Source organism: Temnothorax americanus, unplaced genomic scaffold (assembly GCF_048541705.1).
Source record: "Temnothorax americanus isolate GAGA-0224 unplaced genomic scaffold, ASM4854170v1 Scaffold25, whole genome shotgun sequence".
In the NCBI taxonomy this organism is placed as follows: Eukaryota; Metazoa; Arthropoda; class Insecta; order Hymenoptera; family Formicidae; genus Temnothorax; species Temnothorax americanus.
Window position 1 is genome coordinate 2588817 of NW_027509391.1, and position 22657 is coordinate 2611473.

General features: G+C 45.0%; 3 protein-coding genes across 6 annotated transcripts; 2 read left to right on the forward strand and 1 right to left on the reverse strand.

Annotated features, from left to right (window-relative positions):
• Positions 1–16: 16 nt before the first annotated feature.
• Positions 17–13049, reverse strand: Apkc (protein kinase C iota type). 4 transcript variants are annotated; one of them, XM_077408981.1, is made up of 10 exons: positions 11938–12079; positions 11355–11433; positions 10861–11069; positions 4112–4162; positions 2705–2790; positions 1839–2121; positions 1072–1524; positions 517–989; positions 314–429; positions 17–158 (listed from the first exon to the last, which is right to left on the reverse strand). In XM_077408981.1, the coding sequence occupies exons 2-10, from the start codon at positions 11408–11410 to the stop codon at positions 71–73; spliced, it is 1815 nt and encodes a 604-aa protein (XP_077265107.1). In that variant the 5' UTR covers positions 11411–11433; positions 11938–12079; the 3' UTR covers positions 17–70. The 4 variants fall into 4 exon arrangements, with proteins under 4 accessions (XP_077265107.1, XP_077265108.1, XP_077265106.1 ...); XM_077408982.1 differs by lacking the exon at positions 11938–12079 and adding an exon at positions 11554–11902; XM_077408980.1 differs by lacking the exon at positions 11355–11433 and having other exon boundaries at positions 11938–13049.
• Positions 13050–13465: 416 nt separating this feature from the next.
• On the forward strand, positions 13466–18895 carry LOC143899041 (uncharacterized). The gene is made up of 7 exons (XM_077408985.1): positions 13466–13988; positions 15278–15340; positions 15442–15579; positions 16158–16319; positions 16501–16798; positions 16883–17046; positions 17125–18895. The coding sequence occupies exons 1-7, from the start codon at positions 13935–13937 to the stop codon at positions 18340–18342; spliced, it is 2097 nt and encodes a 698-aa protein (XP_077265111.1). The 5' UTR covers positions 13466–13934; the 3' UTR covers positions 18343–18895.
• A 136-nt stretch (positions 18896–19031) lies between these two features.
• LOC143899042 (uncharacterized) lies at positions 19032–22636 on the forward strand. Its single transcript, XM_077408987.1, has 5 exons — positions 19032–20146; positions 20580–20943; positions 21295–21856; positions 22092–22317; positions 22406–22636. Exons 1-5 carry the CDS (start codon positions 20066–20068, stop codon positions 22592–22594), a joined length of 1422 nt encoding a protein of 473 aa, XP_077265113.1. The 5' UTR covers positions 19032–20065; the 3' UTR covers positions 22595–22636.
• Positions 22637–22657: the final 21 nt, after the last annotated feature.

Genomic DNA, 22657 nt, shown 5'->3' on the forward strand with positions numbered 1-22657 from the left:
GCTGATACTGCTGCTGCTGCTGCTGCTGCAGATCTTGATTGTGACGCTGCACAATAAAAAGTGGCTCTTGTCACACGCAGTCCTCCAGTGACATTAATAGAGGATTCACATACTCAAAACCATCGAATTCACTCTGGTCGATCTTCTCAATTTGTTTCCTGCAAATTTTCTTGCATGAACATTGCGTTCAAAATTTACTTGACGACGCGATAAAGTAAAGCAGCTTCACGTAAATCTTATACAAATCTTTTCTCATTAATTAAACTTTAAATTTTTAAAACGCATAAATTTAGAGAACTCTGTAATAACTTACGGATCATCCGGAGTCAAACGCACTTCCTCATCCGTAAATTCAGGCGGGAAGTTCGCGAGATCACGATCGGAATCCAAACGTGGCTTGTAAGGCGGTGTAACTTGTTTCTGCTCCAGCTGCGAAATTAAAAGAAAGATATCGTTAACAAGACTCGTATTTTTTAAATATGTAAACTTTTGCATCTACGTCAAGACGATACTTACCATTTCCCAATCGATCGCTTTAAAGAAGGGATGAGCGACAATGTCGAGGAAACCAGAAGGTCTCTTCCCGCAACCCAACCTTTCCGCGGGATCCTTGCAAAGGAATCCTTTAAGAACAGACGCAGCCTTAACAGATAAGGATCGCGGTATACGTATGGTCTTCTCCAGAATAACTTGAAATAGAAAATCCTCGGTGTTCTTGTCTGGGTCCTCGGCCGCACCAGTGAGGTCGAAGGGACTACGGCCTGCCAACATTTCATACAGTAGAACTCCCAGAGCCCACCAATCTACTGAGAAACTGTATTCCTCGCCACGTAGAATCTCGGGAGCAATGTAATTGGGAGTGCCGCAGAAGGTGCCGGTGTTGTCGCCTTCCCGAATGCCCTCTTTACACATTCCATAATCCGTAAGCTTAACATGTCCTTCGTGATCAAGTAGTACGTTGTCCAGTTTCAAATCTCTATATATAATACCTGAAAGTGAACGATTATTGAACTCAATTATACGTTCCATCCCTTACCAATTTGTTCAGAAAAAAAAAGGAGATTGTTTTACCCTTTTCATGTAGGAAGTTTAATGCCAGACTGATCTCAGCCACGTAAAACCGCGCGTGATCTTCGGGAAGACGGCGCTGTCTTTGCATATGGAACATGAGATCGCCACCACGCACAAATTCGATTACGAAGAATAGACGCGAAGGCGTCTGGAAGCAGGAGTGCAGGCCCACCAAAAAGGGATGATTTGAAGCTGTCTCGAATACGTGTTTCTCGGTCTGCACCCAATCGATGTCTTCATCGTCTGTCACCAGAGACTTCTTGATTACCTTCATGGCGTAAATCCTCTTGGTACGCTTCAGCTCCACCATCAAGACCTTCGCGTAGGAACCACGACCGATCACCCTGATCAGCTCGAAGTCGTTTAATGAGTACTGCCGTTGCATATCGTTCGAAATATCGCCCTCGTTCAATGTATCCAAAGGCAGTTCTTCCCCTTCCTCATGTCTGATTCCTATGAAATCGTAAATGTATGAAAAGTACATTAATAGCGTAAAGAAAATACAGTAGTATAGAAAAAAAATTAATAGTTAAAAAAATGTCTTCTAATATAAATATAAATCAGATATAAAAAGAATGCGCCTTTGAGTATATTTACTAAAAAATACGTAAAATATATTATTTAATACACAGAGTAGTATGAATTAATTATGTCCTTGCACTCAATATTAATCTTATTGCAACAATATCTTTGCAGAAAATTGTAATTTATCATTGGCTATAAAAAATATTGAACAACGTGTAATCAATATATTGAAGTTATCTTACGATCGCGCGAATGCTCCTCGATGATCGGTGATGCCGTGATCTCATCCTCGAGATGAGTCGTTGGGACGCACGGATACGGATCAAGCTGTTGGTCGCCGTTTCTGTCGATTGTCTGCGACTCTGCGCCCTGCTGCTGCTGTTGCTGCTGCTGCTGTAGACTCAGGCATGGCATGCGTACCACCTTGTGGCATTTTTTGTGCACGAGTAGTTTGCATTGGATGCACTTGAATCCCTGCCGCCCGAGACCCCAGATCCGATCCTGGCAGAACGCGCAGGATGCCTTCTGCAAGTCAAACCGACGCAGCGATAACGCACGCAATGCTACGGTTTTAAAACGTCCTAGGACCGAAGTCTGAGTCGAAACGAATGATAATTATGTTTAAGTATCCGGTCTTAGACGCAGCGAGTGCTCCTCCAAAAGCGCTCGGACAAAGTAAAGTATACTGGAGGAAGAAAGGGGATGAACAAAACAGGTGGATTACGCGCGAAGCAAGATCGAGAGAGTTCGTACGTGAGCACAGTCTTGTAAGGATGGCAATTTTGCATTTCCAGCAACATAGTAAGAAAGAGAGAAAGAGAGAGAGAGAGAGAGAGAGAGAGAGAGAGAGAGAAAAGACAGAGAGCGATGCTCCCTTCTGTTCCCTTCGTCGACGACGAAGTCACTAGCCAGCAAGTTTTAGAGTGTAGGAAGTGCTCTACGAAAGAGCTCTGCACACAACGTCCGTTTCGCCGGCCGCGTCACACCTGCGACAGATCTACTTTCGCAAAGATTGTGCATGAAGGAGGTGAACGAGGCGAAGGGGAGAAATAGGGGCGATGAATAAAGTAAAGATTGTGCAATGATAATTACATGGAATGATGCTTACCCGGTTAAATCGTTTCGCCTGAAAAATATGGCCATTCACTCGGTACAGCTTCCTCCATCTACGAGCGCCACGTCTGTAGATGCTTCCTTCGGAAAATGAAATAACATAAATGTCATAAATGATGGAAAGCACCAACTTGATCGATCGAATTCGCCGCGATCGACTTCGATAAAGTCTTCGATTTCAGTATGTGTGTTCAGGAATTTTATTTTGATAATAAGGTTTCGTCGTCGAAGTATCGTCGAGTAACTTCGCAAATTGATTTCACGCCACCATCCTCTCTCCTTTCGTCCGGTCGCGACCGATTGCGTTATCGAACGACGTGCCGGCTTCACCGGGAACGAACGAAGCGAGTCGATGCGAACGGGAAACAACAATATTTCGTGCGAAATGTGTCTCATGCTGTGTCGACGGTGAAAACGCGCTCCGAAATTATGGTAAGTTTGTTCTTACTACTCTAAAGAATTCGGAAAAGAGTTACGATTGATCGGATTTGATTCATGTTTTATCCACGAGTGACTGCCGAATATCGGCTTCGGATGCCAGGGACCTGAGAAAGAATCGGCGAGGAGACTATTCCCACTCTTGAGTCATGCGACTCAAAGCAAAAGCTTGTTCTAGTCATTCTGACGCGGTGATTTCCAGGTTTCTTCAGATTGTCGTGACATCGATAGAATCGCTGGTAGCCATTCGACGATTATCGAGCGACTGTACATTGTAAGGAACGAGTGTGTCTTAAGGTTTCTGGTTCCTCGCTACAGCTACATGGCTACATTGAATAAGCAATATTAATAAATGGCGCACTTTCTTTCCCTTCTTATCTTCCATTAAAAAGTAATCCAAAATTAATCTAAAATTAATTCAATCATTTTTTAATATCATAATGTAATTTAATTTTGACGTATTCTATATTTCCAGCAAAAATAAACCTTACAACTAATCAAAATTTACTGTTATCCATTAATTCACAAATTAAGAAGACATATCTTGTGAGTCCTTTATCGAATATAAATCGTGATGCGCAAAAAAAATCAATTAATAAGTTCAATCTTTTGCAACTGTACCGGAGAATCAGGAGCCTTGGGGGTTTTTTCGATGTGTAACGCAGGCGTTGATGTCGATGAAGATTGTGATTGAAAAACGTATCGAAGGGAGAGCTTTGGTGGAGAGCGGGGTGTCGAGAGCGAGAAATGGATGTTTCTTCTACGGCTCTTCAGCTTCCGCACGTAACGGAGTTACGCATACGTGTGTCTGTCTATTATCGCGCGCTAATCGTTTCTTTCCACCGGACGGTTAATTAGAACTCGCTGGCTAGTACGCTAATATGCTATATATCGAGCGCAAGCGAGAAGCTTCGCGACTCGGCGAAGATGGCTGAGACGTTTCCAATGAACAGTAAACACTCACTGTCTTCTCCCTGGCACGGCATCCCGGGGGCGGGCGGCACGTTCGGAAAAACTGTAACAGAACAGAAAGAATTCACGTTCGTTTTGCTGACAAAACGTGACATTTCCTCTCCCCGGCTTTCGTCGAAACGAAATTTCGAGAGATACGATAGAAATGAATCTGGGAATTTTCTATACCGTGTCCGGTTATACCGTCCCGTCATACATTTGGTAAAAAGAGATTAAATTTAAAAAAGTCCCGCAAGATTAATGGATTATGGACACACGATATCTGAGAGGTGGTCTGAATAGAGCTACGTTAATAATTAATAGCGTGGCTGAGCCAGAAATATCATGAAGGAAGAGATTCTGCGAAATCATACTTCTTAATATCAAAGCGATCAATGATTTAAGACTGCGTATTTAATTCGCCGACGAGACGTCGAGTCGTCGATCGACGCCACTCCCGCCTTCGTCCCGTCTAGGTGGATTACGTCGAGGATCTCGACATAGGGTCGAATGCGAGAACTTACACGGGAAGCAATTCGAGTACCGGAACCCGATCGAGATTCGCTGCTCGTTGTCCAACATACTGTGCGTATTGGGCTGCCGTGTGTCCTACTCGGTATCGCTCCGGTTACGGTCAGATAACGAGTAACACTGAATTCTATCCGTGCCATCGAGCGCCGCGTTATCACTTTATCGCGAGCGAGACGGCGCGTTTTGCGATTAAATTTCCTTGCAAGTTTGCGCCGATAAAACCGCGAAGTCGACCAAGCCGCGCGCGCGCGGAAAACCTTCCGGCCGAGAGCCGAAGGTCCTGGGGACGTTTTCCCGCTGACGTTTTTAATCTCGTTACTCGCGACGGCTTAATCCTCCGCCCCAGGAGCAGTCACACAAACGCCGTATAAATTCTAATTAGCGAAGGACGAGTGAAAACACAAACCCTTTATCAGAACAATCCCAGTAACGTATAGCAGAAGGATGATTAAATATACAATTAAGTATATTGCGTCGCGTGTCGTTGGGCAGAGTAATAGCTTTATGGAACACAGAATCTAGGAAAGAAATGAAAGTTGGCGCAGCTAATGAATGGAATAAAATTAAAGCCGCGAATTGTTCCGCATTATTCGCTTTAACGCTTTAAAAGCGGCCACCCAGCCACCCTAGGCGGCTAAGTCAGCTGATGTATCGCGGTTCGCGACGAGATTTGAGAGAAAGACTGAATGGCCGAAGGTAAGAGGCCAAAAAATCGTTACCGAAGGTCACAACGAGAGAACGGACAAAAGGTTTTTTTCTATCCGGAGACACATGCCTCGATCACACAGGCAAAATGCACCGATCGTGCAGACCTTCAGAATAGATCCTCTGCTCGAACGATACTCGATGAATGTAGGTTAACGAACAATAGACCTATGGAACATCAATACCACGAATTCGTTAATTATAGATTTATCAAAAAGAGACTAAATAAATTTAAATCGATCCCGTCTATTTGAAGTGCACAGGTCAAATAAATGTATAAATGAATAATGTAAATTTATACGGGCGGAACGGATGTATTAATTCATTTAGAACGGAGATCAATCAATTTATAATCAGTCTATTACGCCAATTAGGCCATTACAAATTATAATGTCTAGATTATGAAAATTAAATCCGTTAAATACTAAATTTGACAGGGTATCTATCGGCTGGATTAATAGCACGTCTTGCTAAAAATAACTCTTTGTAGAATCTCTATCCATGAATACGAGACGAGGTGCAGTCGCGACAACTGCGTGGATACGACGCGTGTCATACGATCGCGGGTCCGCTAACGAGGCCATCGGTGCTCTCCCGTTGGTACAATATATGTAATCGAATCGTTTGTTACGGAAGAGAGAGAGAGAGAGAGAGAGAGAGAGAGAGAGAGAGAGAGAGAGAGAGAGAGAGAGAGAGAGAGAGAGAGAGAGAACCGCGGCTCTCACCGCGGACACGTATCGACGATGCCGGAACGAGGTGCACAACGGCGCGAGAGGTGAGCGCAATTCCTTGAAATATTCATGGACTAATTATCGCGGAGGGGGATCGATGACACGGGCGATAAAGACGATGCGATGTACGCTCACCCCTAACGTGGGGGAATACGTGCAACGAGCTGTATGCGGGGTGCACGTACTAAGACCACGACGACGACGACGACGACGATGCGTGGTATCCTAGAAGCATGGATCTATAATGGTAAGTGCATAAGTGCACCGGCGCATATACGCGCTATAGGGAAGGCAACACCAAAGATCGTACTTGAAACTTCGAACCCTCCACGTAACTCGATCGCCGCGTGTGAGCTGATGGGCGTCGATACGCGGCCAAGTTCTAATTCACGCTCTAAATTAAATATACTGGACAACGATGCATTCGTTACCCTCGATTGTGCGAGCTAGAAAAGAAAGAGATGAAATTTATCGTCAAAGAAAACGCCGATGATAATCGCCTTTGTCGCTTAACCTGCCGCAAAGAGTGAACTATCATAAAACAACAACGACGAGATGCATAATACATTTTAGATAAAAAAATACGAACGTATTTGAAGAGCCGATGGATGCCTTGCCGACTACATTTATTACGATTATTCTGCAAAATTAATGCGAAAGGTGGAAAATGTGAATTATGTCATCAATTAAAATGCAATCGGATAAAGCGCGGTATGTGTAAGCGGAATAAATTTGATATAGCGTGGAAAAAAGTTTCTCTCCATCCATCATACCCGACAAGGAAAAAAAAGATGCACTAAACCGAGCGACAACTCGACAGCAACTATTACCAACCACAACCCTTACTTTTAACGAGGACAAAGCCGCGATAATTAATTCACGTGACCGACTTAGAGTTTTATATTACTGCAATGCGCTAAACGTCTCTCTCGTGGCCACGACGATTTCCGTCAACAAACGCCAAAGTCGGCCGAAAGGAGGGCGGCCGAGAGAAGACCCGCGAATCACGCGGCGCGGCGGCCGGATGACACGCGTTTTTCTGAGCGTCGCGTCCGGCGCATCGAGCGAGATGCACCGGACGCAATCGCACCCTCACAAGAACCGAGTGGCCGAGTATTATCTTGGCGAGCGGTAGACAGGCGGGTAGACTTTGACCTAGATCACGGTCTGCATCAAAGAAACACGAGGGGGAAGAGAAGGTGGAGAAAGAGGAGAAGGAGGAGGAGGGCAAAGCTGGTCGCGCGCCAGAGACGTGCTCTTCCTCCTCAAACGCGTATCCTCCCCACAGTTGCACCTACCCCAGGTGATCTCGTTGAACTGGAACTGCGACGGACCCGCGGGCTCAACGTCGAGCAGCGACGTCATCGAGAGCGCGGACTCCGGCGGCAGCGACAGCGGCAGCGGCTGCTGGCTGCACGGCCCGTGTACCCGGCACGTCGCGGTGGGCCCGATGCCGTAGATCAGCTCGGCGTTCGCCGCGACTTCCTCAAGTTCAGCCTCGGACAGCTCGTCCATACCCTCGACGGCGTCCGGCGGGCACTGGACCAGCTTCGTCGCCCTGGACGAGGTGCCGGGCTGCGCGAAAATGTCGTCGTGATGGAAGTGATGATAATATTGATGGTGATGCGGCGGACTACCGACGAGGATGGGGGGCGGCGAGATGTCGGCGGAGCGCAGTTGACCGACGAGCGGCTGCTCGTACTCGGCCGAGTCGCCGCTGCCCGGCGACGGCGGATGCGTGCTGGTGCCGGGTTTCACGTGGCGCTCCCGTGGCAACACCTGGATGCCGGTAGAGGTGATGGAGGACGGGCCGCCGCCGCTACCCTCGACGACGGTCGAGATACGCCGGCTCACGGCGGCGGCCGCGGCGGCCGCTGTCGCCGCCGAGTACGAATAGAAGGAACCACCCTGGATCATCATGCTGCAGGGTGGTTCCTCCGTCGCGACCCCGATGCCGGGCCCGGTCACGCTGAGCTCTCGCTCCTGCACGCTGGCGTAAGTGCTCTGCGCGGACAGCTCCGTCTGGTGCATTTGTTGCTGCGCCTGCTGCTGCTGCTGCGACGGCGGCTGATGCTGATGCAGACTCTGATGCTGTTTGTCCTTCTCGCGGCGAGGTGACCGACCCCGGTCGCTGACGGTGGTCGCGCTCCAGTAGCCCCACGCCATTCCGCAGCGAGTCCAGCCGTGCTTGCCTCGCCTTGCTCGATCGCCGCGGTAACGTATATATTCCCTTTTGTTCACTCCAACCGCGCGCGATCGCCTCGCCTCGCCTCTCTGTTTTCGCGGCTCTCTGTCCCGCTTCTATCTCTCTTTCTCTATATATGTGTATATATGCCGATTACCTTACCGCCTCGCCTCGCCTCGCCCCTTCACCCTTGCCCCGTTTTTCCCTTCTTTCTCCCGTTTCGTCTCTTTCTCCTTCACCGCCGTCGACCTCTTACAGGAGCCGCCGGGATGAGCACGCGACGAATCACCAGCCTCGATCAATGCTGGTTTACCGTCTCTTTTGCGACCTCTCTCCACTCGCGGTGTAGCGAGAGCCAAGCGAGCCGACACAACCACCGTAGTCGAGTATCGCCGCCGTAGTCGAGGCGCACGATATGACGCAACCCCTTCTTCGTGGGCTAGGCTAGCTAGTCACGAAGGGGAGTTCTCTGCAACTCCGCGGCCGATCCCCGGCTTGACTTCCTCTTCCCGCGACACTCTTTCCTCCCGCCTGCGCCGACCCGAGATCTCGTGATCTCACAGCCAGATTCGCGTCGAGCGGTAGCGCGACGGCGTGACGTGTGCGTTGCGCCCTTGCTGATCGGTCCGTGCAAGGATATCGACTACCGCCGCGGCGAGATGCGTTAACCGCCACCGCCGTCGCCGCCGCCGCCCGGCGCACGCTACCGACCGACATCGCGCAAACGCGGATCGCGCCGAGGTGGAGGTGATACATGTATCCCCCCGTAATTCCCCGTTGGTGTCGGACCTACACCCGCCTATATCCACCCACGAGTTTCTGCCTCTCCCAAGCTCTACCCTCTTTCTCTCCCGCGCAAACACCCTTCCTCCTTCCTCTTTTGTACCTTTGCTGTTTGCTCGCTGATTATCCGGCGATTCTTCTTGTCACCGTTTTCAAGTAAACTTTGCGCCTCTCGCCGCCTTATAATATATTATATACAATGTTTCACGTCCTTTTCGTTAACTCCATTTTCTTCCTGTCTCAACGGATTTCTCTGCTCTTTGTGTCTTTCTGCTTTTACGGGGGATTCCAAGAGGACCATTCCGTCCCACGACATGCGATACACTCTATTCTACTTTGTCCTTTGCTCTATTTTTCTGGCTTTCTTCCATTTTTCACTCTGATGATCGTCTCTTTGAGTTATTATCCTGCATTTCCTTCGGTCACTGCCCTGTCGATTCTTCCTCGCTCTTTCGTGACAGCGTGCAGTCACCGCTTACCACTGCGACCGATACCGCGCGAACGTACATATTTGTAAAGATTGACGCGCGTTATTATGCATCGAGAAACCGAGATTCTGTCGATATCGTCGATATCGACGATGTCCGATTATTATTATACATATACCGAATAAGGTTCACGTGTACCGGTCACGTTTTCATTAGGAAATTATTGGTTTTTCACGAGGCTCCAGAAAAGAGACGCAATCTCGTTGAGCTACGCTTAATAAGGAAGTTATTTATGGGTACAATATATTGAACCTGACTCTGTAATCCTTCAAGATCAATTATTTTAATTAGTTGCAGTTCCTCATTATCTTTCTCTGGAAAGTCCGCGATCGATAATTTCGACGATCCTCTTACACCGCGAATTAATTCCATCTCGTTCAAAAATAAGGAGGTATAGGATTCGGTGTAGAGAGTTGGTTTTTTCTTTGAAGCATTAATCTTCGGGGCTCGAAGGATTTGTTTCGCGCTTATCAAACAGGTTCGATCGTCATTAAAGTCGCGCAAAGAGGAGCGAAAGAAGACGCGGGGACCAAGTTCTTCCGACCGGAAATGTATGCGCGATCACGATACGCTCCGCTCCTTCCAAGAAGCATCTTGCCGTCGCACAAATGAGATCCGTATCGAATTATCTCGGGAAGTCTCGGAGCTGATGAATTTCTAATTTCATATCACACGCCGCTCTGACTGCATATAGAATCCTCGTGGGCACGCAACACGCGCGGCCCGAGAATGTTGTCATCCTTGAGGAAATCGCGCGTCGAATCGATCGATGTGTACACCGAATAAACACCGGCGCTATATGATTAGACGCCGATGAAGCTGTTTCGCCGTTAATCGCCGACTCGTATCGACGATAAACCACCGATAAGGCGAGCATCGAGGCGTACGTATATACATACCGTTATCCGCGGCGCGTATCGATACTCGGGGTTCGTAGGAGCGCCTGCATAGCGCGCACTTAGCACGCTACCGCTAATATGCACGGCCAAGATACATCGGTTACGCGTAATTTATGGACGGCTTCTTATCTAAACAGCGCGGCCATTAACGTGGAGTAATATTAAAGACATCGGCGGACATTTAACCGATGAGCCTATTTCGTCGCATACATATGTATCGCGTACCCTTCCCTACCCGGGCGCTGATTCTACCGTGCATGAATCACGAGTACGGTGCTCCACTCCTCTAATTATGTAAGTGCAGACACGCAAGCGATTATCGTCGGGCGCAACGCGCAGTCTTTGAACGGTTAATGGCGTCGCTAAAATCAAGGCAACATGCGGGAGACACGATTGGCGAAAAATCATTCGGTTGCTCAAACGTAAACAGCCTGACTGACCGTGTATGATTATTTCCGTGTCCTTCTCGAGCTCGTATAGCCTCAGCGCCTCATCCAATTCCTGCTGCGAGGCGATCCTGCACGGGTCGCCCTCGTCGTCGACCCATTTCATCGTGAACTGCTCCGTACCGAAGCTGCATATCGTTCGCAACTCCTCGCGCAGGGCGTCCACCGAAATCCCGGGAGTGATGTACATGATATGCACATCCCTAACGCAGGAAAAATGTCACGTCACACATTTGTCTTAAAATCATTGTTTTTCTTCGATTTGCATAAGCCTAATTTGACATGTTCAGCGCATCAACTCTTTATTTATCTTTCTTTAAATTAATTCAATATATCTATGTTGACTAATTTTGTCACGGATATGATACACAATTTTAGATCACAATAAAAATAAGTAAGTGACTTGAAAACTTTTGTGAGAAATTAAACGTCAACTTTTTAAAATTAAAGACAAACCATAAAACAGTTTTTATAACAACATGCATTACCCATTGTATTTAATTTTCACTCGAATGTCATCGTTCTCTGCCGTCTGCGTAGGCATTTTCGAAACAATGGTCTCCTACTCTGAAAGTATAAATAATCCAACCAAACAATTTTAGTGCAGAAAACTCAGGCAAAGATCACACATCGGGCTTATCGTGTCGCGATTATCGGAACCAATGACGTAAAAAAAAAAAAAATCACCGTAAAAAAACCGTTGATTATCCGGATATGATATAACGATGCGGAGAACCCCCAACTCTTCCGCGGAAGTGAAGTCGACGCGCGGGCACCTCCGGGGGGGGGGGGCCGCTTTGTCGTCGCCACTCGCGGTCGGGCGGTCAAGAAAAACGACTGGGAAATTGGGTATAATCACACGAAAGAAAGGGAGTGCGCCGCGGAGAAAGAGAGAGCGTGAAATCTCGTCACCGGTCGGCCGCCAGCTCTTTTCTTTTCGCGCACGCCCCGGTTAGCCCGCGGATCCGTGACAATCGTCCCGCCTTCCGCTGTCAATTAGCGGGAGCCGCGACGGTTCGCACGCACGTAACACAAGCACGTATACAATATACAAGTGTCTCTGTGACTCACCGCGATGAACCGCCGCCGCCGCCGCCGCCACCGCCGTCGCCGCCGCGATGCACTAGTTGCACGCACCTTGTCGTCGTCGCCGAGTGAAATCTCCCCGGGAGAGACTCGGGTGGGGAGGTATACGCGTAGAAAAACGTGGAAAACGGCTCGCTGGCGCGGAACGCGGAGCGATGCGCGTGGCGACGCGGTAACATGAACCTAAAAATCGTAAGGCACTCGTTAACGCGGCGTGGAGCGTTGTTACTTGGCAGACGCCATGTTTGGTTGGCCCACCGACACCGACCCACCGACTCTCGCGGCGAGCGAGCCGGTCGTCGCTGGTGCGCGGGCTTCGCGCCAGATGACGCCACTTGCCACGTTTTCCGCGCGTTTGCCGGAGAAAAAGAAAATATAATCTTTCTCCTTCATCCACTTTTTTAAATTTCATCTCTGCTCCCAAATGATTTTCTCTAATCTACGTGTGTAATCGGGAAGTTAAACTCTCTCGTTTCTCTCTGTAATAATGGGAAAGATTTGTACGTTTTCTCAAAATTCCTTTGCCTTACTTTTCAGATCCAGGGCAACTTTGAGTCGATTTAAATCCCGATTTAAATTGACTCGGCGACAAATTTGACCGGCAGAATTACCTAAAACAAAATTTCGGATTTTATAAATTTGTTCATTGTTTCTGATCCAATCTTTCTTTCTGTATGTTAAACAATGAAACATTTAATAATTCGCTTTTCGGGCCAACAAAATGATAAGTATTATTTAGTTTATAATCAGCGATTAATTCAACTACCCGTTTTTGCAGCGAAATTTCCAATTCGTTACCTTCTGATTATTCTTCCCCACATGTCGAACGATAAATAAACAATTCCAGTCACGTTAACGAGACAACCATATTACTTGACAAGTTAATCGCCAGTTAAAAAATTAAGTTTCTAATTTTTACTTCTATACCAATATAAATTAATTTTTCTTTTTTTTTTAATCTTTTTATAATTCTCAGGACTAGAGCAGGCTAGAGAGAGATAAAAAATAAATTAAACCGAGATTAAAGTTAATTTGCATTGGTAGAAATAGACATATAAAATTCTCCAGAACTAGAAAAATAAAATAAAAAGTAAAGTAACCCGGTGTTAACGTCCATTTCTTCCAATAAGAATTAACTTTGATTATTACGCAGAACTGGAAAAAGATAAAAACCCAGGTAAACCGATCGAGAGATCAAAGTTAATCTGCACTGGGGTAGAAATACTCGAAATGAACGCAAGTTAATCGAAATCGGAGTCGGAGCTCGAAGTTGGAGTCACCCTGATGCTCCGAGCTTAGCGAACATATATATGTTCCCCCGATAACTCCGCCGATGTCTGACGGAGAGTACAATCGATCCCATTCTAAAACTTTAAACTCCTCGAATCGACTCTCGCGCGTACTTGAGCCGTCCGCTGGATCTCCCGTCGCAGTGGACACCCGGCTCGCGAATCCCATCGGAAAATACGGGACGGTCCAATCGACGGGGCGAGAGGGGGGGGAGTGACCGAGGCGCGATTCCATTATGATGACGCGACGATGCGGGTGTAGAATTCATCATCGAGATGCGTCAGCGGTACGCTAATACGCTTATCTCCGCCGCATTCCTCGCCGGCACGTTCAGGTTCAGACGCGCGAGTCGCGTCGATTCGTTCTCGGTTGCTCCCTCCACGTCCTCGTTCCCGTCCGCGCCTCATTATTCTCATTAACGCGCGCGAGTGTCGTGTCTCGGACGCTGCCAGCCAGTTGAGCCAGCCAGTCATTCGCGAGGGCGGTGTCGCGGGATGTAAACACATCCGCGTCGCAGCTCGCAGCTCGAGGAAGACCAGCGGCGGAGGCGGAAAGAGAGAAAGGGAGAGAGGAGACTTCCGACTTCCGACGCGGGACGGGATTTCGCTCGGCTCGGCGATCATGAGTTGACACGTCGCGCGTCGCGCCTCGACGTCGCGCCAGCGTTAAATGCCGCCCGCGCCAGCCGCCGGATGGTGATGGACGTCGCGGAGGACGCCGAGGCCGCGCTGGACCCGCGCATCCAGGTGAGCGACGCTCTCGGGAGACGCCTCCCGCGTTCCGCTTTGGGTCTCCTCGGTATGTACATGTATACGCCCCGTTACCGCGCGCCCGCGGTCCACGCCCGTGGCGTTTTAGGTTAGGTCCCGTCCCGTCCCGTCCCGTCGGCGCGGTCGCGGTCGCGGTGCCTAACACCGCCTGGTACGTTGTCCCACTTTGCTTTCACTTTCCTTCCGTCGCGCGGACGGACGGGACGTGGCTGAGAGACGCGAGACGCGCGTCTCGTTCGCGAATGTCCTAACCGCGTTTGTCACCTCTGCCGACGATCGGAGCAACGGAGTCGTTGTTTTGCGAGGAAGTGGAGATTCAATCGGGGCAGGGTCCTATCTCGAAATACGTTCCTCCTTGGTTTCATTTTTCCTGTTGGGAGTGTTGGGTGTTACATCTAAAAACGAGAAACATTATAAATGATGTAAACGTAAATAGGTAAAAAAATGTTCTCTTCTTTTTGTAATGAAATTATTGATTGAAAAAATATTAATTTAATTTAGGTATAGCGTGAAAAAAATAACGTCTTTGTTTTCATATCTTGGAATTAGAATCGAAATAAAGAACGGTAATTTAAATTCTAATTAGCGCATGTGAAATTCAATTCAGGGAAGAGTCTAGCTCTCGAGACTCGAGACGCGCAGCAGGACCTTGGCGTTTCATTTTTTCTGCGGTACGATATCTAAAGAAAGAAATAAATGACGTGAACACGTAAACAAGCATTCTCTTCTCTGTAATGAAATAATTTAATTTAGAGGTACAGCGTGAAGTAATACTTTTCTTTTTATATACTGGAATTACGAGTTGAAATAAATGACAGTAATTAAATAGTGAACTTGAATTCTAAAAGCTATAGTACAATATGTAATTTAAATTCTAATTGTAAGTGGATGTAAAATTCAATTGGGGAAAAGTTCTATCTCGAGACGCTCCTTCCTCCTTTGTTTCATTTATCCTGTGGAAAAATCTAAAAAAAGAGAAATCAATGATTAGAAATTTTCTATTCTCCGTAACGAAATAATTTAATTCTTAATTTGGATATATAGTGTTATAATTGTCTTTTCGTATATTAAAATTACAAATTAAAATAAATGACGCACGTAAGTAGCGATCTTTAAAGCTCATAGCATACGATGTAATTTACATTTTAAGTGGAAATATTTACAACAGTTTGTATTTGACATGATCTCATTTTGGTACTTTAAATTATGTCAATTATGTATAAAGTATATAAAATGACATCTTATAGGATAAATTTGTTTTCTAGATCGAGTTGGAGAACTTGAACAATGCAGCGGACAATATTAATAAGCTGGAGACTGAATTGGATGTAAGAAATAGTACTTCATTTCGTTCATAATGTACAGAATGAACAGTGTATGTATTTGCAATATTTATTTAATCTTAATTAATTTTTATATATATATATAGGAAGCCCACACTGCTTTTGGGCAGCTCCTTTCGGATACAACAAGGAGGCTGAAAGAAATTACGGATAAACTGGGCACTAGCTGCATTGAAAAGGCAAGATGTTATTACGAAGCATTGGAGATGGCTCGTCAAGCTCAGGTAGAGAGTCTAGTCTCAAATCTGATTTTATTGTGTCACAAAATAATAGTATGAAAATATATATATTGAGTTATGTAGAATTTTAGTAAATTTAGTAAATGTTTTCAATGGCTTCAAATGTTTCGCAATGCTCCCAAAGAGAACTGCTATTGAACGCGTGGCGAGATTACCACACGCTGCGCGTTCTACTTTGACGCTTGCTTTAATAGCGCGGTGAATGAGCATATCCTGCTATGCCCGATTGAAATTCCTTTCGTGCCGATTTAATGGATCGCGCTTGTAATTAAAATAAAGCTTTATAAATTCAATATATACCGAGAGTCGCGTAACTTATTTATATCTATTATTTTTTTTTTTTTTTTAATACAGCTTATTAGTGAATTTTGATACATTTATATGATTTATACGTAAAACGATGAAAAATTTATAATTATCTTATTATTTGAACATAACATTTCACGTTTAAGGTAACCTGTTATTACAAATTAACACCAGTTTTGCATTAAGCGATTTGAATTACAATCAACCAAAATGTTATGTGAGTGAAGCAATGAAACATTTCCTCTTGCAATTTACAGGTGCAGTGTCAGCAGCAGGCGCAGCTATTTCAAAGAGCCAGCGAAATTCACGCAGCGGCGAAGGAAACAGTCGCCCTGGCCGAAGCGCGATTCATGTCTCATCAGCATGAGTGGAATTTTGACCAGGCATGGCAGGATATGCTCAATCATGCTACCATTAAAGTAAGTATAAAAGTTAGAACGCACAGCACGGTGACCGTGTAATTTTGAAAGTATTGCGAAACATTTAGAACGATAAAAATATCCTATATTTTATTTATTCATTTTTGTTCCATGTTAATTAATTTATCATTCGTCAAGAAAAATAATAGCAAATAAAATTAAATAATGTTTTTTTGTCAAGGTCATGGACGCGGACAATCAAAAGGCGGAGTGCGGTCGAGAACATCACAGACGGGCGATGCTGTTCCACGACGCCGAGAAAAGGCTATTGCAATTGGAGGAGAAGCATCGAAATGCAATAATAAAAGCGAGACCGTACTTTGAGGTGAAGACCCAGTGCGATCAGATGCTGGCGACGCAGAAGGACAGGGTAGAGTACCTGCAGCAAGCTGTTAAGGAAGCCAAACGTAATTATGCAACGAGTCTCCGGACGTTGGAAGAAATTAGTAATCAGATACACCAGCAACGAAGAGATTATGGTAGGGTGAAATACATTTTAGAAATATATGAAATAAGTTTCTTCTTTTTTTTTTTTTTTGTAAATATAAATATTTGTATTTTAGATATCGTGGCTAATGGACCGCGAGAACCTGGCGTCGGTGCCGAGCTCATTGGTTCAGACACACGCCAGAAGTATAAGAACGAGTTTAATGATTCCGACAGTCACAAAATATCTCCCATTAGATATAACGAAAACGAGAACAGTGAAAAACTGCACGATATCGAAGTGAGTGAAATATATGATGATTAATCTCGTGCAAAGCATTAAAATTGTCGTTTTATATCGTCTATCTAAAATTTACAGAAGTCTTGCTCGACGAAGAATTATGCGGAACATCTTGACAAGAGATCCGTCGACGGCAGCGAGAGCAAGTTCACGCAATGGGAGCTCGAGTTGCAAGCCAGTGTGGAAAAATTAAATCGCTTGTCGATGGAGAATTCGTTACATGTCGAGGAGCGCGATGCACAAAGTTCTTCCGATCTGCGATCTGACACGATTGAAGTCAACACCGTGAACGGGACGTGCTACGATCCTTTATCTGGAGTCGAACTGTCTAAAACGCGTAATTTAAATCATTTTTCGAGATCGACTGAAAATCCGGGGACTTTCGAAAGGGACAGATTCAGCAGATCGAACTTGCTCAAATCGGTCTCGACGATCGATTCGACGACGGCGTTACGCGGCGCGTCGGCGCTCGCTTTAAAGAGCAATACTTCGAAATCATTGAACAGTAGTCCAGTGAATAGAGGTACTTCTAATTTCGAGAGTAGGATCACCGAGAAAGCGGAAAGCGCAGGTATATCGAAATACGTGCCAAACAGAATCTCTCAATTCAATATTAAGGATAGGAAAACACAGAGCAGCTGGGACATTAACGCCCCTAACAATGCCGACGTGGATGTTACGAGGGAGGAACTGGGAAGAGATGGACATAGTAATACAAACGATACTTTAGCCAATAAGAGCCACGTACAACTTACGAATTTACGTATCGCGCAAGTTTCTAATATCGAGTTCCTGCCTGCGGAATCTAGTTCGTCGGGACGTCACGTCGCAGCGTCTCCCGGCGTCAGCCAACACTCGACGAACTCGCAGGGCGATGTCGCATTCTTGCAATCGCGACATAGCTCTAGTATTCTGCAAAAGAGTGCGTCATGCAGTGCCAATTCCAGTCCGATAAAACGAAAGAACCTATTAATATCGTCCGCCAGATCCTTGGATACCGGGAGCACGGACCAGCTCGACAAGGGTTCAATTTCCAAAAAGATCGCGAGTAAAACCGCCAGTATTAAAGAGTTACCGTTACTATCGCTCTTCGGACAAACGTCCGCGTTATCAGCGGCGCTCAGAAGCAAGAGTAGCAGCATGATCAATTTGGGCAGTAAACAAAACCTGAAGACGCTGCTGGACAATACTCATCTGGGCAATATACAGGCGATCAGCGCGGAGAGATTGGCGAACGTGAGGCACAAGTTGGTCAACGATTGTCCGGAGGCGAAGACGGGCGATGTTAAGAAATAAGTACAAGAACACGATAAAATATCGATTACCGATAAGTGATTTCTGCGTTTAACACGTGTGTGTAAGTATAGAATTGTTATTGTCGTTTACAAGAAGTTCGGAAATGAATGAAACGTGCAGGAATCAAATGTTGTAGCAACGTAACTAATAACATTTTGAAACAATTTCGCGTTTTAGAGTTAAAGAGTTACGAGAGAAATTTCTGTAGCTTTGCTGTAAATTATACAGCAGCTAGTTATCTCTCGAATGTATGCTGCAACGTTAATTAATGATATGTATTATACAAATCGGATTTTAGTTAGGTATTAAGTTAACTATTAATACTTATATTAAAATAACTAAACGTAATCACAGCATTGCGATCAAAAAATGTGATCATTGAGAGAGAGGTATCAGCACGGATTAATTAAATATAAATCTACCCGCTCAGTCCCAATTAGGCATATTACTTGCTGTTAAAAATCGACCGGGCGATGTACGCATCGTATCGTTTACTATTTTCTAATCTTTTAATATGTGCTTTTTTAATAAAACACGTGTTTCTTAACAAGCATCCATGTGTATCTTATTCGCGCGACCGATTACTCTCGCGGTATTTAGTATATAAAAAACAACTTTAAATTTTTGCGAGATGCGCCGCTTTTTTACGAGCGCAATGTAAAAGGCTTCGGCGACGATTATCGGCCTGCTTTTAATTCATAAATTCAAGAGAGAGATAGCTGTATCATAGATACCCGATATCTACATATCGGACATATTTCGCACAAACAGATAGATATCGAGGCAGAACGCATCGATTGTAGCAACGAGCACGAAAGCTAAATGTCAATGGCTTTATATCGCGTATCGTTTTTCCAGTGTAAAAAAACAGACTTCTAATATAAGTTAAGGCTGAACGATTTTTAAGACCCGCAGGAGGAAAGCACGATGAGTCGAATTTTCTTATAGCGATATTGCGGCTGATATCATTGCGGCTTGTTTCTTCTTTGTTCCGAGAAACGTCAAGATGGCCTTATACATCTGATCTAAATACCGTGGCGTATCGAGCATTTTCTGGCTCTGACGAGTGTAAATTCTCTTGAACTAAATTACAGCGAAATTAAGAACGCTTGTCAATTGGAGTTCAATCGGTCGTCAAATAGATCATTGCATCACGAGTCACTTCGGAAATCCAAAAGTCCGTCCGCAATATCTCGCCGCTACAATATCTTAATAATCTCTTTTAAATTCCGCGGTAATTGTCAAGGAGAGAAAATTAGCTCGTTAAATCTGGGTAAGCTCAGTGATAAGCAATAATATGCTTTATGACAAATTGTTTGGCTAATTTGGGGCCATTAGCGACGTTATCTGAGAATACAATAGCGAGTACAGATGATAAAACTATAATTTTTCAATTAATATTAAGTGGGTATTAATTTTAGCTCTAATTAAGAGTTTAATTATAAAGATACTTAATGTTGAAAATAACGAAGTCACGAGGAGAGAAATGTGTGATCATATATCCATATTGCTAAATATAAAATAATCAATAATTTTATGCAAGAGAAAGAAGTGCATTCATAAATAAGATACATGTTTTGTAGACGCAAGTCGTAGTTTCAGACACCGGAAATTACAATTTTGCACATCACGCAAACAGACGCTCGTGGCGAAGATCGGCCGATCGCGGAGACACGCGTCATCGACGAAAGGTTATCAAAATTTGTGATAAGAGCGGCCGAAGATGCTTCGCGAAGAAACGGACGAGAGGGTTGATTATAGAGCAGCCAAAGCCGACGGCTGCGTGATAAATAATCACCGCAAGGCATGTGATATCTGTACGCACGAGACTGCGAACAAAGACGCAAATCTCAATCGGTTATCATAAAATTCATTCGATAAGGGAGATTGTAGATCCTCAATTTTAACAGATTTTTTTGCAAATATATGCCAACATATTTTTCAATCAATCATAATTACGAACACAGTTCCTTTAACATCAGGAGTAAATTCTGTAAAGTATAGAGAGACTAAGTCACAATTTTTTTGCAAAAGAAACCTTTACCGATATTAACTGTATATAAAATTAATAATTATTTTGATAAATTTATTTGCGGTAATTAATACTGTGAGTTCAAATCGAGATTAATGATTTTGTTTGCTTGAACATGCCAGCAATTACCAAATTAACGCTTATGATTTGAGATAAAAAGAAATATCGTATAGGAATTAATTTATCTCCATCAATCGAATTGTAGGGATTAAATTATCTTCATCTCGTTCGAAAGTATTCGGACAACGAAAGCAGAGTGCAGAAAAGAAAAGAAATCTCTAGCGAGACTACGGAGGACGAGGCGGAAGATGAAGAACGGAGAGTCGACGAAGACCGAAGTGAGGAGGAAGATACAAAAGTTCAGAAAGTAGATGCAAACCAAGAAAAAGAAGAAGCAAACAAAAACGAGCAGGAAGCTGCGCAGATTGGGCAGTGCGCGATTTGTCACATTATCATCGACGACGCGAATCTCGGTGGAAGCGTCACCGATTCTGAGCAGGATCCACGCTGGTCCGACGAGGGCTATTTGTTGTGTCAACGTTGCGTACAAAACTTTTCAATTCAAACAGGTAGACAAAATGTCCATTTTAGCTATCGTTATATGTAGAAACCTAAAAAGAGAAAGTTGTAAGATTTTCAGAAAAGAAATATTCTATTCAACATCCTACTCGTCATACACACAATAGTCTCTTTAAAAAAATTATACCTTTAATCAAATAGTCTTGCAGCCAGTACTTATTTCTTCCTACGTTGCAAGAAGAATCAACGTTATAAAAAAATAAGAAAAAATCTTTAGAATATCACAACATTTCTAAATAATTAATCAGCGCAAGTCGGTCGCCAAACATGTGCTTAATTGTCGTTAGATTTTTGAAAAAAAACTAAATATTTCCTAAAAAGAAAGATATATCCCTTTATAGATACGGAACCCCCTCAGCCTCAAAGATCGCACGCGAGTTTCTTCCAGGGCAGAGGCAACGATCGCGGCGATCGCCTACGTTTGAGAACGTGCAACCCGCGTCGCGATCAGTGGGCTTGCAACTTCAATAAGACGACGCCCGTCGAGGCGAATAACGAGACTTTAGATTGCGAATCGGACGTTTCGTACGTCGTCGGTCGCGAACGAGGCAATTCGCGACGGGAGGAGCAAACGAAAAGCTGCGGGAGACAGTGTCAACAGCAACACAGCTATTGCAATCTGATGACGAGGAGAAATAGCGCAGCGGATCGATACACTTCCGAGATTAAGGTCAAAAGTTCCTCCGTCGACTGCTCCCGTAGACCCATACGTTGCCCACGCCTAGACTGTTCGGTGAACGTCGCCTTCTCAGCGCTCACCCATCACTTCCTCTTCGACCATCCCGAGGTGCCTATTCTCAGCGTTGAGCCCGGCGCCGAGAGCACGCTCATCGTCAGCTACGGAGCTCTCTCTTGCAATTCCAGTCGATGTCTAGCTCTCTTACTGGTGTCCGGAAAGCTCTCGTTAGTATACTATCGTCGTATAAACATTGCACAGAGATGGTGCATTCGATATACATATTTCCTAAAACAATTTTTTTTCTTTTTTTTAATAAGAAATGTACAAAGATTTGGTTTGCGATTGATTTAAAATTAAAAAAGAAAAACGATAACCCTATATAATATATATTCGCGATTAATATTGATTATAAACGCGCCTAAGTCAATCACTAATCGCAGAAATTTCTATAACAATAAGAGATTCCTCAGCGAGACTGTTCGGTGGCATTCAAATAAATCCCAAGTATCGGAATCGGTTGCCTCTGCCGGTGTTGGCAGCGCGTTTGCACAGCAGTCGTAATTACGCGTGTTGCAAGGAAGTGCACGCCGGCGGAGAAGGTCAGGGCGAGAAAGACATGATCATCGCCTGGGTAGCGGGATTAGACGTCGGCGATACAGATGACAGACTTCGATGTAGCATCCAGGTATACGTTAGATCGATTCGCGCGCGCAAGACGAAGACGTATCAATGCTTGAAGATGGATAATAACATTTGAATGGTTTAACTGACAGGCCGTCGACAGCATCGAAAACGGGGGATTCCGATCGCTTACGTACACGGGCCCTGTGACCTCCCTGAGAGCCGCCCAATGTCCACGTGACGTCTTCTTAGCTGGCGACTGTATAGTTCTCCACGAGGGATTGATCAGCCATATCACTTCCGGCTGTACCAGTCTCAATGTAAATGTTATTGTACACTAAACTTGTTAACACGTATATATATATCCTTGTCTTAAGTAACTGTCTTGAAAATGTAAGCCCATC

Excerpts from the sequence above, each read along its gene's own strand:
- Apkc (XM_077408979.1), bottom strand. The coding sequence starts at position 8,231 with ATGGCGTGGGGCTACTGGAGCGCGACCACCGTCAGCGACCGGGGTCGG. Across the intron at positions 4,163-7,363 it reads GTTCAACGAGATCACCTGGG|TTTTTCCGAACGTGCCGCCC; the intron begins GTAGGTGCAACT and ends GTTCTGTTACAG. Across the intron at positions 2,791-4,111 it reads GCCGTGCCAGGGAGAAGACA|GAAGCATCTACAGACGTGGC; the intron begins GTGAGTGTTTAC and ends CATTTTCCGAAG.
- LOC143899042 (XM_077408987.1), top strand. The coding sequence starts at position 20,066 with ATGCTTCGCGAAGAAACGGACGAGAGGGTTGATTATAGAGCAGCCAAA. Across the intron at positions 21,857-22,091 it reads CTGGTGTCCGGAAAGCTCTC|AGATTCCTCAGCGAGACTGT; the intron begins GTTAGTATACTA and ends TATAACAATAAG. Across the intron at positions 22,318-22,405 it reads GACTTCGATGTAGCATCCAG|GCCGTCGACAGCATCGAAAA; the intron begins GTATACGTTAGA and ends TTTAACTGACAG.
- LOC143899041 (XM_077408985.1), top strand. The coding sequence starts at position 13,935 with ATGGTGATGGACGTCGCGGAGGACGCCGAGGCCGCGCTGGACCCGCGC. Across the intron at positions 16,799-16,882 it reads CCAGCAACGAAGAGATTATG|ATATCGTGGCTAATGGACCG; the intron begins GTAGGGTGAAAT and ends TTTGTATTTTAG. Across the intron at positions 17,047-17,124 it reads AAAAACTGCACGATATCGAA|AAGTCTTGCTCGACGAAGAA; the intron begins GTGAGTGAAATA and ends TAAAATTTACAG.